The 15000-nt window shown below is 42.7% G+C and overlaps 1 protein-coding gene across 1 annotated transcript in view; it reads left to right on the top strand.

Moving 5' to 3' along the window:
* Window positions 1-2484: 2484 nt before the first annotated feature.
* mal2 (mal, T cell differentiation protein 2) overlaps window positions 2485-15000 on the top strand; it is a 22364-nt gene continuing 9848 nt past the window's right edge. Inside the window, exons 1-2 of the mRNA XM_083644389.1 lie at window positions 2485-2628; window positions 12978-13148. Coding sequence (XP_083500515.1) covers window positions 2512-2628; window positions 12978-13148 — 288 coding nt within the window. The 5' untranslated portion in view covers window positions 2485-2511. The remainder of the gene's footprint in view (window positions 2629-12977; window positions 13149-15000) is intronic.

Here is a 15000-nt window from a genome sequence, read left to right as displayed (position 1 = left end):
CCATGATTACAAGTTAAGACTAACAATGTGGTAAATAGGCTACTGTACATCTGGGATAGAGAGACCCTGAAAAGGATCAACAACAAAATCTATGACAAAATGTATGAGCTCTAACCCTAACCCTAAATTATTAATTTATTTAATAATGTTGCTTTACTAGGCATCTCTCTGCCTCTGCCTTTTTCCTTACTTACGTTTCCCATGATTCTCAGCGGTAGCCGGTTGTCAACGTCCTGTTTACTTCTTTTTTTCACGAGCAAGGAGGTGTGCGCCGCTGTCAAAGAGTGGGAACGTATGGCTAAAAACAGTAGCGTTGTGTGGTTGCATAGCGGCAATATTTTACAAAAACGAGGTGAATGTCAATTCACTGGTACTGTATGGGCTTATTTTAGCCGAAATTGCTAAAAATAGTATGGATGGCCACTTTTATTTTGAAGGCTAAAGGTCCAACCTGGAATTCTAATATTTGGTCATTGAACGGAGCTTTAGCGGTCTCTCTCTCTTTCGAGATTCAAGATATTGTCACTCCGTTGTACAATTATGCACGTGTGAAATTATTATGCTGGGGGCTCCATTACAAGACATAGGTACAGTAGGTACAAAGTCACAACAATTATTATGATTATTTTCAGTCTCTTTCGCTATGAGCGGTCCTGGGCGGAAACAGGCTACCGGCAGCTGGAAACGGGGAGGGAGGGTGTCATGGAAGCGCCCACTGTCTCACCATGAAACTCGTGAATAGCCTTCTGTGTGTGTGTAATTCACTGATGATGGAATTCATGACATCACTGATGATGTCATCAGTGGGACAGACATAGAAAAATAAATTCAAATAAATGATCTTTAAATCTGAATAAAACCAAACACTGCTTTCGAGTGTGTGTCTGCACCGTTACCCTTGGTTCACACCAAGCGCTATTCAGAAGCAGCGCTTAACAGAAGCTGAGTGCCACGCTAAACCGGTCACACCAGAACCACTCTCTTTTCCTCAGCGCCTTGCTCCGAGCGGCCCTTCCCCTGCTCACAACTTGCATTGACTTCATGCCTGGCAGCTCGGGTGCAGCACGCTGCATGCTTGGAAAATAGAACAGAAGCCGAAACTATCGCTGCAGCGTGGCTTCAGCGTAGCTTCAGCGTGGCGTGGCGTGCGGCTCGTGTGAACGGTCTCGCCTGTTAACATGGATGCCAAAATGTAACTGCCGTAGCGCTGCGTAGCTTCAGCGTGGGATTGGCCTATGGTGTGAACGAGGGCTTACTGGCCATCACGCTACTTCAATAGCAGACTCTATGACGTGAGATACCTATCCACCTTATTTTTGGCGGCCATTTTTGCCTGATCTAGTTGATGGGTGCTTCTTCCGGTGTGATCCTCCCAGCCTTGTTGCTGACAGCTTGACACCCGTCTGGGCGAACGGAGCAAATCACTAATCAGGTCCAGCTTGGCAAAAATCTCGTCGATAAATATCCCTTTAAGAGCGCAGTGCATTGATTCATGGGTAATCGTGGCTAATATTAGCCGCTAGTTAGTTATGTTACATGGCAGTAAAACGCCACTGAATGACCAAATTGATATAACTTTTAACCATTTCGGGCACAACCGTTTCCATACGGACCCATCAGCATTTAGTTGTTTATAACGTGGTTGGCTATATTTCTAACGTTCTATCTATCTCCGCACACTGAGAATACTGGGAGGCGGGCCATAGCATCTCTGTCGATGATTTGATTCGACAGTTCTGGGCACTGGCGTTGGCGTTGGCCAATCCTGGCGTGTTCCACCCCCAAATCGATTGTCTTCTGGTGCAAAGCGAGTGGCTTCTAGGACGAACAGGCTCTCTGAGCCTCGCGCCACTAACGTTATTTTAGAGCAGCGCAGTAAATACAATATTCCTTGAACGCGAGTTTAACTTAACAGTTACATGTCCTCTGCATTCTACATAAAATTAAGATATTACGGGTTGTTTTATTTGGTATGTTACATACTTATTGGCCAAGTTATGTTCAATTCAGCCAGGGTACAAGGGACTGAGTGTAGGTGGCCATCTTTTCAAATAAAGTAGAATACATGATTAGGAAATGGCAAGCTGCAACAATGAGTCACGTTAAACCGGACCTTGTACGCACAATTATTTTTTACAGTGGGGCATTCAAAAATAAGGTGGATAGAAATGTCAATATGCAAAATATTTCGTTTCATAAATGTTGACATTCAATGTATCTGTGGTTTGCACAAATGTAAATTGACATTTTATTTAGGCCACCACCACGCTGTGATGTCGGAGTTTTAGGCGAGGCACCTGAAGGCAGCACGAGTGTTCAGGGAGTGGCCCTTGCACCTGTCCGACCTGTTTAGGGGACACATGACTCCGGAGGAATTTCCCCTCTGCTCCCGCGTCCTTTGTTGAACTGAGCCCTCTGTGTCTTTCAGAAGGGAGGGGAGAGAGACTGAGGGAGAGAGCTAGAAGAGACAGCGGGAGAGAAAGAGAGAGAGAGAGAGAGAGAAGAAGAGAGATGTCGGAACCAGCCACTAATCCCGCTGCCACCTCTTTCCCGGCGCCAACGATTTCTCTACCTTTGGGACTGGAGATATTGCGGACCTACTCTGGAGCGCTTATCTGTTTAGAGATAGTAAGTTGCTTTTATATACGTTTATTTCTGGTGTTTCTCTGCAGGTGAACATCAAGCCTATAGCACCTGCAGAGTCACAACATAATTATTTATTTGTTGTTTACCATTGAAAAGGCCTCTAGCCTCTTCATGCGTTATCTCGTAGGCCTGCACAGGCTGTGTGCGTGTGTGTGTGTGTGTGTGTGTGTGTGTGTGTGTGTGTGTGTGTGTGTGTGTGTGTGTGTGTGTGTGTGTGTGTGTGTGTGTGCCCTCTGATGATGGTGCAGGCTGCTCAGTGTTTTCAGTCAATGCATTGCTTGTCATGATGATTGCACTATGCTGCGTGTATAGTTTCACAACAAGGTTATATAGTTAACTAAAAAACTAAACTAAAAACTAAAATTAAGTGGGGGGGTGACATTTTAGTTCGCCCAACTTAAAAAATAAATAAATAAAAACGATAGAAAAAAGAAAACTAACTGAAACAATATTGTATAATTACAAAACTAAATAAACTAAAATAAAAAAATATAGCCTACAGAAACTGTCATTAGTTTTACTTTTGTCAATTGGGTAAATTTATTGAAATAATAAAAAAACAAAAACAAATAAACAAACAAATATTTGCGGCTGGGTCCTGAGGCCCATACCACAAATGTAGGATAAGCAGATCCAGGATCTGTCCCTTGATCTGGTTTGGCTTAAACAGATCATTGCAATCTAGCTAACCCATACCACGACTCTGGTTTTCAAGAGGCATGGTTTTTAACAACTAGCCAATCACAATGCAATATAGACTGCTCCAGCTTTTACAGCGCCAGACCACGGATGTATTAAAATAACTGGATAGGGGATGAGCCACGCCCACCCATGCATTCGGACGGAGGCTTCTCACTGGCGCATGAAGCCATCATGGGGGGTTTTTCTTCCTGGTTTTACTTCCTGACCATGCGGCCCAAGGCGAAGTGCGCATGTGTGCCATGACGTATTTCATGACGTCTCCCACCCCTCCCACCCATGGATGTAGATGTATGGTAGATGAAGAAAATACAACCGTATACGGCTCTTAGTGGCTTCTGAAGAAAAAATGCCCCATGATTTTTTTTTGGGATAATTAAAAGAGTCGTTTTATACTTTGAGTGACACCCGGAAAAAATTCCCCTGGGTTTAACAGCTGCCGGGGTCCCCATGCAAGTGGATGGGAATTTTGCTTTCTGGGCTGCATGGCGTCACGTGACTTGCAATACAGAGCTTAGCCACCATGTTCAAATGGCTTCACAGCCCAGCACTATTCCTGGGGGCTTGCGCCAGACACTCCTATTTCCTCATTCATTCAAAGCGCAAATCAAAGTGAAGCTTTACTGTATGTCAGAATCAAAATCCGCATTGGATATTATTAGTCTGTTCCTGAATGACTGTCTAAAGTTACCGCTTTTATTCACATCAGTAATTTCTTTGAAGAGCGGTTTCTGCCTCCACGTATATTCCTACAGCAGCTCAATTCACCCTCTCAATAAACTCAATAAAACCTGCATGTCTTTTTTGCGAGTGGAAGTAATGTGTAATCTAGCTCAGTCTAAATTTCCAAAATCCGTAGGCGTATTTAGATCATTTAGGCTCAATGAATAATAATGATCTCATGATGTGTTTGGTCGCACTGATGGAATAATTCCTATAATAGGCCATCAATAAAAATAAAAATAATACATTATATAATCATAATAAAATTAAAAAAGGCTGCTGAACTGAATCGACACGGCGCAGGCATAGATTTCATTGATAAATAAATAGATAGCCTAAATAGCCTATTTTGTGGTCACATATATTGACAGCAGAGTCGCATACAATATGAAGTTCAATCACATCATACAGGCCAAAAGCAACACAGTTGCAGCTGCAAAATGCAGGAGTAGCCTAGATATGAATAATCTGTGTGCAGGCGATCTCATATTAAATTGCTTAGATGTAGTAGGCTATTCTGGCATGTATGACCATGTGGAACCCAACGTCAGCCTCAGCTCCGTTGCCCACACGGCACCGTGCGCTTTGGAGATCTTTATGTAACCTTTTTATGCTAGTTTAGTGATATTTCTCCACTCACCGTTCAGCTGCAATCGATCGGCGGGGTCAAACGTATCTAGCCTAGTTGGGAGCACAAAAATGAATAAATATAAAAACATATTCCAAATTGGTAATTAGGGCTTATTTTAGGGCTGCACGATATATCGTTTACACATCGACATTGCGATGTGCGCATGCGCGATAGTCACATCGCAGGACGTGCGATGTCAAAAGCAAATTAACTCGTCATGTTGCTTGATAAACTCTCACTTTAGGGGTAGCCTACTGAGTGAAATGCAGGCTCTCTCAAAGGAGAGAGACGCCCCGCTACTGTACTCACTCATTTAGTGCTTAGCTTCAACACAACAAACATGCACAGAGACCTAAATTGAATTATCTTTTGCTTATGTTGCGTTGCTGACGGTAGCCCGTCTGTAAACGATGTGGTTGTGGAGGCGGACTTGTCCACAGTTTGCAGCGCACTCGCATACAGCAGGCTGGCTGCTGTAACTCAACATGTCCGTGGAGTGGAGATATCTACTCTTGAAACACCAAAAAGCAAGACCGCAACTTATGACACGAAGGCTGATTACTGAGAAGTTGTCCGTTTATCACTGTGGCTGTCTCTCCCCTTCAAGTCTCTGATGTTGCATCACATGATAGCAGTAACGTTACGGTAGAGTTAATCATACATAGCGACTTATTTACACAAAACATGTCAGTGAAAATAAAAAGAGAAGAGACATATCTGGGCAATTAAATGTATATTTATTACTTTTCACGAATGAATTGTTTGTCACCGGTCGGCTGCATGTGAATCCTCGTCTCTCTGTACTGCCAGCCTTGCGCTCAAAAACCGGAACTCCGCAGATGCGGAGTGTACCACTTGGTCGTTTCTGGAGGGGGTTTCCGGGGGGTCAGACCAAGTGTGTAAAGTGGCAGGGGTGTTTCATTGTTGATTTATTGAAACGTTAGAAGAACGAAAGAAGTTGAAAGCAGTGATTATAATCAATGAAATCTAATGTTTTTCTGCAAATAGCATCATTGGGAGGTAGATTCTGGCACTCAATATTAGGGGTGGGCAATATATCAATTGTATATCAATATTGTGATATGAGACTATATGGTCTTAGATGTTGGATATGGTAATATGGTGATACAGCATACATGTTGTCTTTCCCTGGTTTTAAAGGCTGCATTACACTAAGTGAAGTGTAGGCTAGTGACATTTTAAAGTAGAATGTCATAACTTACTCACTTTTTCATGTATGTAGCCTAAGTCATGGAAATCCATTGGTCAAAATGTGTATGCACCCTGATAGATGACGCTCTGAGGCCTACAGTAGGCGACAGCCCAGTGGTTGAGAAACATTAAAATACCTAATTTCCCCTCCAAAATCAGATGGACTCCTCTACAAAATCATCCCAATCATTCTAGAAGTATTCTTTTCTTTAAAATAGAGCTATTCTGGTAATCTGGTGAAAATCTGTATTTTTTCATATCGCAATATATATCGCAGGGGCAGGGAATATCGCAATGTCAGTTTTTTCCAATATCGTGCAGCCCTAGCTTATTTTAATTATGTTGCATGCAACAAGTGCAAGGCTTCAGTCCTCGATTAATTCATCAGGAGCCATATGTCTTTTTTTCTTTTTTCTTTTCTTTTTCATTTGAATGGAATCTATTTTTCATAATAGGGATCCTATATGAATGGCGACTTGCTGTTTCCAGAGAGCTGATTGGTAAGAAGGTGGGTCTTTCATGGGTTTTGATCTTATCCTCTGAACTTAACCTGCTACAGAGCAGGTTAGCCGTAGAGCATAAGTTGCTATCTATCTCGGTAAGAAGTTAACTAGCGTCGTAGCACGGCAAACCTAGGGTTGAACCTGAATTTACCTCGCTAAGCCACTAATCTTGCTTCGTGGTATAAGCCTGGATGGGTAGAGTGTTGTTGTTGTTGTTGTTGTGGTGGTGGTGGTGATGTGTAGTGTTTGGTTATTGTGTTGTAATCTCATCTGTCAAGTTTTCTGTCTCTGTCTTGTGTATTTTAGTTTAAATATTGTCATGAAAGAAAGAAATCTAAGTAAAATGTGTCAACACAACTGTGAGGAGACATTGGTGCATTACATTTATTGATACAAATTGCCTTCACAAAGCGCATAATCTATCTAATAATTCCAGCAGTGTCTGTGTGTCAGTGTGTCTGTGTCAGTATGTCTGCGCAAGTCTCTGTGTGTGACCACCAGCAGGTGGCAGTCAAGCTAAAAATATATTATTATTTGTAAAGAAAAACAAGAGCAATATTTGAAGCGCGACTGAAGGAGAAGATCATGGAGGATAAGTCGTGGCCAACTCTCAGAAAAGTTATAGCAGAAACAGTTGAAGAAATATGCCCGGTCAGACAACAAGAAGCAAAGAAACCATGGATTGATGACACCTGCTGGAAACTGATTGAGGAAAGAAGAAATATAAGGAGGGAGACACCAAACAGCCTAGTACACAGAGCTGCCTCACGGAGGGTGAAGACAGCACTGAGGAAAGCAAAGAGGAAGTGGTACAGGGAAAGGCTGCAAGAAGCCGAGGAAGCACAGCAGAGAGGAGACTCTAAAACCATATACAAGACCATCAAGAAAGTCATGAGGAAGCAAACGGCACAACCTGGGATTGGCATCAAAGATGCTAATGGAAAGATGCTCTACAATATGGAGGATATTTGTAGAAGATGGAAAGACTACTGCGTAGAGCTTTTTGGTAGGGACGGTAATGTCAAGAAGAGGTGGAGAAAGGAGATGCAGAACCAGAAGTGCTCGAAAGTGAGATAGAATATGCAATTAAGAAATTAAAAAATAGCAAAGCAGTAGGCCTAGATGAGATACCAGCAGAAGCACTGAAAGCAGGAGGAGCGACAACAGTGAAAGCGATGAAACACATCATAGACTCTATCTGGAAGACTGGTATCTGGCCAGAGGAGTGGATGGTGTCAGAATTGGTACCACTACCCAAAGTACCTGGTCCTCAAGACTGCACAAAGCATAGAACCATCAGCCTGATCAGCCACACATCTAAGATCCTGCTGGAGATCATCAGACAAAGACTCCAACATTACCTTGGACCTCAGATTGCAGAAGAGCAATTTGGCTTTATGCCCGCCAAGGGAACGACAGATGCCATCTTAGCTGTCAGAAATATCATCCAGAAAGTGGCAAAAAAGCAAGACGATGAAGAACTGTGGCTCCTTTTTGTGGACTACTCTAAGGCTTTTGATTCTGTCTTCCATGACGCCCTGTGGAAGACTCTCTCAGAGTTTGGCGTCCCACAACACCTGATTTGGATAGTTAAGAAGCTATATGACAATGCCACTGGAGTGGTCCGAGTACAAGGCCAAAGGACAGAGCCTTTCCGTTTTGAAAAGGGAGTCAGACAAGGCTGTTTGATCTCACCGATACTTTTCAATACAATTGGGGAAAGGATCATGAGAGAGGTGGAGATCAATCTCCTGGAGCGAAGTGGAAAGGGCATTGGAGGTCGAGCTGTCTGGAACATTCGTTATGCTGATGACACAACCCTGATCGCAAATAATGAAGAGGAAATCACGACCATGGCAAACCATCTCAGGCCATCGAGCTTGGAAATGGGTCTTACATCAACAGCCTGAAGACTTCTACCATGAAAGTGCATGGGAAAGGAAATGTGAAAATCCAGGTTGATGAACTTGAAAATGTGAAAAAGTTTAAGTTCTTGGGATCTTATATCACCCCTGAAGGAGACAGCGCTGCAGACATCAAGATAAGAATAGGACAGGCCAGGAGCATTGCAGCAAACCTGACGGAAGTGTGGAAATCACAAGATCTAAGCCTGAAGCTGAAAGTGAAGCTAGCAAAAGCGCTGACGTGGAGCGTCGCGCTGTATGGATGTAAAAGCTGGACCTTAAGGAAGGCAGAATGATTGAGGTCTTCGAGCTGTGGCTGTGGAGACGAGTACTAAGAGTCAGTTGGAAGGAGAGACGGACCAATGACTGGGTGAGGGCGAAAGTGGGAATAACTGTAGAGCAAGGAATGCTGGAGGAAGTAAAGAAGAGGAAGCTGAGAAGATATGACCAGAGGAAAAGACGAGGCGACAGCTTAGTGCAACAATAGAGGGAGAGGTGTGAAGGAAGGAGGACGGGGGAGAAGGAAGACAGAATGGATAGACAACATCAGAGACTGGAGAGGAGATCTGGAATCTGCAAGAAAGGCTGCCATCGAAAGGAATGCCCACGGCCCATCATAGGACTATAGGACTAAGGCAAACTGAGCTGAGCTGTAAAGAAAAACCTATAAAAACGGAGCATTTAGATTTAGGACTCAGGGACCTGTATATTTTGTCATGATGTATCTTATTGTATCTTGTTTAAATGTAATTTCTAATGTTAAAAGCTGCTTATAGGTCATACCAAGTATATCTAATGATTTTACAAACATAAGTAAAAACAGTTTTGGTTACAAGTGATATAGAATATGTATTGCACTGTGATATTGACGCCATTACATGAATAGATATGAAAGATATGTACAGTTAAAAAACATTTATTTTATTTATTTTGTAATTTTTTTTAATATACAGTCAAATTAACGTACCACTATATGATCACTATGTAAAAGTAGCTCACAGAGAATGGCTTCTATCTGTGGTAGCTGGTTGCTATGTGTCCCACCTTCCAGAGAATAAACCACAAATGCTCCATCCTTCCGACTCCTGTGAAATACTTCAGCAGAGGCAGAAACTATAGGTCACACAAGTAAACCTGTGAAGCCAAAGACACATTTCCACATTGTGGACAATGAATTGAATTGAATTGAATTGAATTGAATTGAATTGAATTGAATTGAATTGAATTGAATTGAACCAAATGAAATGTGATTTCACGTGACCGGCTGGTTTACCAGGCTAGAAGTGTGCAATAGTATTGTGATAGTCCAGAACAGAATTATTGTCTGTGAGAAAATGGCAGTGTCGTCAGAGTATTTGAGGTAAATGGTGGTGGGTGAGGGGTGCAGTCATTTGTGTACAGTGTGTAGAGGAATGGGCTCAGCACACACCCCTGCGTTGGTGAGTGCAGGTGATGTAGTTGTGCCGACCCGAACAGTTTGCGGTCTGTCACTGAGGAAGTTGTGCAGGAGATGGATCAGACGTGGTGTGTGGGCTGTGCAATTAATCAAATTTTAATTATTATTAAATGTATTATTATTATTATTATTATTATTATTATTATTATTCAGACCCGAGGTGAAGAGCACCTCCTACTGGTCCTCCAACACCACTTCTAGCACCAGTCTCCCATCCAAGGAGTATCATAGGCCAGACCTGCTTAGCTTCCCCAGGAAAGCCAGTAATGTAATGAAGGAGCCACTGGTGCTGAGTGAGTATATTCAACTGTAGTTCATGTAGTTACATGGTACAGGACCTGTAAAATGGAGTGAGTCTATTAAACTGTAGTTCATACAGTATGTAGTTACATGGTACCGGACCTGACGCCGGAGCTGCGGCCTGGGACAGAGATTGCTAAAACCCAGTGGTGGATTAAAATCACTGAACTTCTGATTGCAAAGCAGGCAGCTACATGGTACCGGACCTGTGAATTGAAGGAAATCTATTCAGCTGTCATTCATATGTAGTTACATGGTACCACACCTGTAAATTAAGTGAGTCTATCAACTGTAATTCATGTATTTACATGGTAATGGACTTGAGAATATAAAAACACGTTTAGGCCATACATGTTAACATACATGATATAAAATATATTTCTGTCTGTCTTCTGTTTACCTGTGGTGTCGCAGAGGCGGTGGGTAAATCATATTACTTGCCGCTGATAAGGCCAAATGTATTTTCCATGAGCGGATAGCTCACCCACTAAGTTACAGTGCAGTACAGTTTTACAGTGGTCTGGGTTTGACTCCAGGTTGTGGAAACTTTTTTCTATTTATTTTTAATCTAGCATAAATAGTTAAATCTCAGAATCCGATTTTTTTTATTCGGCCATAGTATGTTTGCACATACACGGAAATTGTCTTGGTCTAGTAGGTGCACATGTTACATGAGATATAAACAACACAATAACACAATAAATATGCCAAAATTCAAACATGTACAAGATATGGACAGACTATTTACAGCCAAGTGTGGCAGAGTACAAAGTTAGTAAGGCAAAGTGACAGGTACAACTACAAAGTTGGCAACAGTACAGTTTCCAGAGTTGACAATTTTAGCAAAATATATACACAAACACAATACAGATAAGAGGTTATAACAGGTTATATTCACAGTTTATATGCATCAATTGCAAAATCTGGACATAACACTACCATATACGGTTCAAGGAACTTTCAGAAAGTCATATTAACATAAAAATGATGAAATGGAGTGTAGAGGACTGTTTACAGTATGACAAAATAAAGAGCTGCACAATGTTTATAATTGATGAGCGGTCTAGGTTAATTTAACACAAGCCAAGTAACATTAAACTTCCTTGATGCAGAATATCCCCTGGTGAGTGGTGATGATGGTGATTTTCTCTGATTTGTTAGATAGTGAAATTCTTCCCCATTTTCTAATTGTTAGCTTCTTTACATTACATTACGTCATTTGGCAGACGCTTTTATCCAAAGCGGCTTACAATAACACATTTTTGTCAGCAATAGAGCAATCAACTATGCAACACAGTCTATGATAGCTACAACTTCTGAAGGAATAGTGGTAAAGTTTAGTTTTTTCTTGTAAATTAATCATTTTCCCATCAATTTGTTGGGGACCCCGTCGAAGCCCCTCAAAGACCCCTGTGGTCACCAGACCTCCGGATCATCTCTCCCCAAAGACTAACCCCCATGCCCCCCCCCCCCCGTCTATAAATCCCTCCCAATTTGCAAAATACATGTTACATTCTAATCATTTTCTAATCTATTTACACCCGGGTACAAATAGCCACATGCCTAACATGACTATTTACACCCGGGTGTAAATAGTCACATCAGCTATTGTGACTATTTACACCCGGGTGCAAATAGCATCTGCCTTTTGAGTCTTTCAAGCTATAGTCTCGCTGGCCAGCCTCCTCTCCCTTCTGTCCGAGGAGTCTGGCGCAGCGGAAACAGGCAACTTGGATAAGCCCTCCCCTGCTCTACAGCTGCTCTCCCATTGGAGCGACTGTTTCAGTGGCAGCCGGATGTCCGCTCCCGGCTTATTACAAACTCTGTCATTGACTCCGACCATGTCAATCAGAGCGGCTTCCGCTCCCTCCTCCCTGTGTGTCGCTGTAAATAGTGCCCTGCCGCCTCAGTGAAAACAACAACGCTAACTAGCTAGCAAGCTAACGGCAGAAACCTACACGCTAGCTCGTTGCTACACGCTGAAAACGGCAAATTGGATTGTTGGAAACTATTTTCCAAGGGCACTGCCGCTAAGTGCCACCCATCGCAATCCCACTATGGAGACCTGCGGTGCCAGACTCCTCGGATGGAAGGGAAACGAGGCTGGCCAGCGAGACTATTCAAGCTACAACTAACAACGTATCAATATTTTCCCCCAAGTCTCTGTGTATAGTAACAAAGCTACGAAGTGACAACTACATCTGACTGACATACTGTTATCCTCTCAAACTCCACTATGAAACTCATAAAGCCCTGCTGGCTGAGTGGTTAAAGCTGCCTGCTTCGCAATCAGAAGTTCAGTGATTTGAATCCACCACTGGGTTTTAGCAATCTCTGTCCCAGGCCGCAGCTCCGGTGTCCGGCATGTAACTATACAGAATAGACTCACTCCATTTTATAGGTCCAGTACCATGTAACTACATATTTATTTACGTTGTTAGAGACCTGTAAAATAAAGGGTTACCTTTTATTTCATATATCACACGTGTACATCATCAATTTAATGCTTTTTTTGCAAAGTAGTTTGAACTACTTTTATGCGTAGCTTGTAGTTTCCTAAACTACATTTCTCCCAGGGTAGCTTTGCTGTAGTTCAACTACTTCCATGGTGAAGTAGTTGGTAACTTCCTAAGCTATGCTTTCAAGTAGCTTCCCCAACACACGAAATAAATCATCATCACCATCACCATCACCATCATCATCAATGACACCATTCTTATAATAATAATGTTAATAGCCTAAGAAATTAGATTGCATTTGTTTGATTGCAGAGACAATTGAGGAAACTTGCACGCTTGTGATCTCCCACCTCAAATATTGTGGAAGATATCGCGACATTTGATATTATGGAATATCGGCCCAGCCTACTGCTTTTGTGACCGGATGTTTCTCTGCATCCCCAGGTATTGGGCGGTCTGGTATGGATCTTGGTGGCATCCTCCAACATACCGGTGCCTCTGCTGCAGGGCTGGGTGATGTTTGTCTCTGTCACCACCTTCTTCCTCTCCTTTGCCTACCTCGCTCTCCTCATCACCGGCCTGGCTGACCGCATCAACACCAACTGGAACTTCCTGGTAGGTTTTTGACCAACGGCCTTATCCACCTGTCCATCAACCACTTCGGTCGGTCTGTCGGTCTGTCTGTCTGTCTGTGGGGATGGTGGGTACAAACCTGAAAAAAGATGCAACCAAGCACATTGCTATTCCTGCTGACTGTAATATGTTTTGTTCCAGTGTGATAGTTCATCATGGCAAATACTTAAGATGGCTATCCGAGTATTTGATAATGTCGTGGAAACCAGGGTGTTTAGTGTACAAGGCTTGGAGACATGGGGCCCTATCGTTGTATCGGCGTAGAAACTGCGTTTAGGGCCTGGCGCAGCCCAGATTAATGGGTGTGGACCAGCGCACTTGATATCTTGGTATCGGCGCTACACGCGGCCTCAAGCATTATAACCACACCTTTTAAGCGTAAAATTATGCACCATCTGCTCATTGGAGAAGTGCAGTAAAGAGTCACACGCTTGCCTTTTAAGCTCCAATTCCAGGAGAAATCCAGTAAAACCAGACAAAGCCAAGCACTCTGCTCCCCCCCCCCCTTCATCCCGTCTGTCTGTCTCCATAGGCTATTATTCCATATTATTATGCTTCTCAAACCAATCAGGTAGGATGATGCACATAAATATAGCCTACATTATGTAAAGTCATTGCAGAAATGTGTTTTTATTGTAAAACTAAATGTGAAGTAGGGCCAAGTTATTGGAGCAGACATCACAGTATAGCACGACAGTAGAAGCGCGTTACGCTGTCACTTATCTAAATCACGTTAAATCGACGAGGGATATATATAGGCCCAGGATGACATATATGTTTCACATAGGGTGGTGTTTTCATTTCAATGTTTTATTTGGTCCAATATTGAAATGTTCTACAATTGCAGGTTGTGTTACCATTACACATTATTTAGATCTACCTTTATATCTATTTCAGCTCATTTGGTTGCTATTTAGTAGCGAAATGGATTAGCCCATTGCATGGTGGGAGATTTCACAAGCCAGGCAGTGAACTTACAACTTCTTTTTTCTATGGGACGTGTGTTGTGTCTGTCTGAGCGAGGGAGTCAGAGAGAGAGAGTCGTATTGTGCCTGTCAGACTGATCAAGAGAGAGAGAGTGACACAGAGAAGGGTGACAGAGGAGAGCCAGAGGAGCGCTCCGCGCAACCAGCGCACTGAATAGGCCTGGTTTTCAAAAGCGCAAAGCACTAAATTAACGCCAGGTCAGAAGATATCATTAGGCCGATATTTAAGGCCGAAACGGCCATTCTCGCCCATTCAGGGAGTGCGCCACGCCCATTCCGCCTAAAGCGCATTTGGCAGCCTAAAGCCCTGTTGATATCTTCCCGAGGCAGGCGCAAGGCACGTTTTTTTGCGTTTAAGGCCCGTTTTAGCGCCGAAGGCCTGTGGGAGAATAGGGGCCATGGTTCCGAGGCAATGGCGTGAGTTGACTAAATATTCCAGTGCTATCAGCTGTCCAGTGTCCATACATGAAACAATGACAGCATTATGACAAATTAAAGCCGGCCAAAAGGAATATCTGAACGTACAAACAGGGAAGTGTTAGCATCGGTAATGGTAGAGGACACAGTTTCCCCAAATAGAAAAACTACATAATGGGACTTTAAGGTCCATATCCTTGAATTTTATTTTGTATGAGGTCCATTCAAAGCTTGATTCAAGTTCCCGAATCGGCAAATTTTTGGGAGGATTTTCTGCGCATGTTGTTTCAAACAATCTGCGGAATTCTGCAGAGTGGATTTTTTTGCTGATTTAGGTGTACAACAGCCATATCATAACATAAAAAATGTGTTTTAGTAATTCTAGCCACGTAAAATATGTTATATCAAGATGGGAGTATTGTGAAAATTGA

The sequence above is a fragment of the Poromitra crassiceps genome (genome assembly GCF_964638095.1).
Source record: "Poromitra crassiceps genome assembly, chromosome: 1".
In the NCBI taxonomy this organism is placed as follows: Eukaryota; Metazoa; Chordata; class Actinopteri; order Beryciformes; family Melamphaidae; genus Poromitra; species Poromitra crassiceps.
Note: the sequence above shows the minus strand (reverse complement) of the source record. Positions and strands in the feature narration are given on the sequence as shown.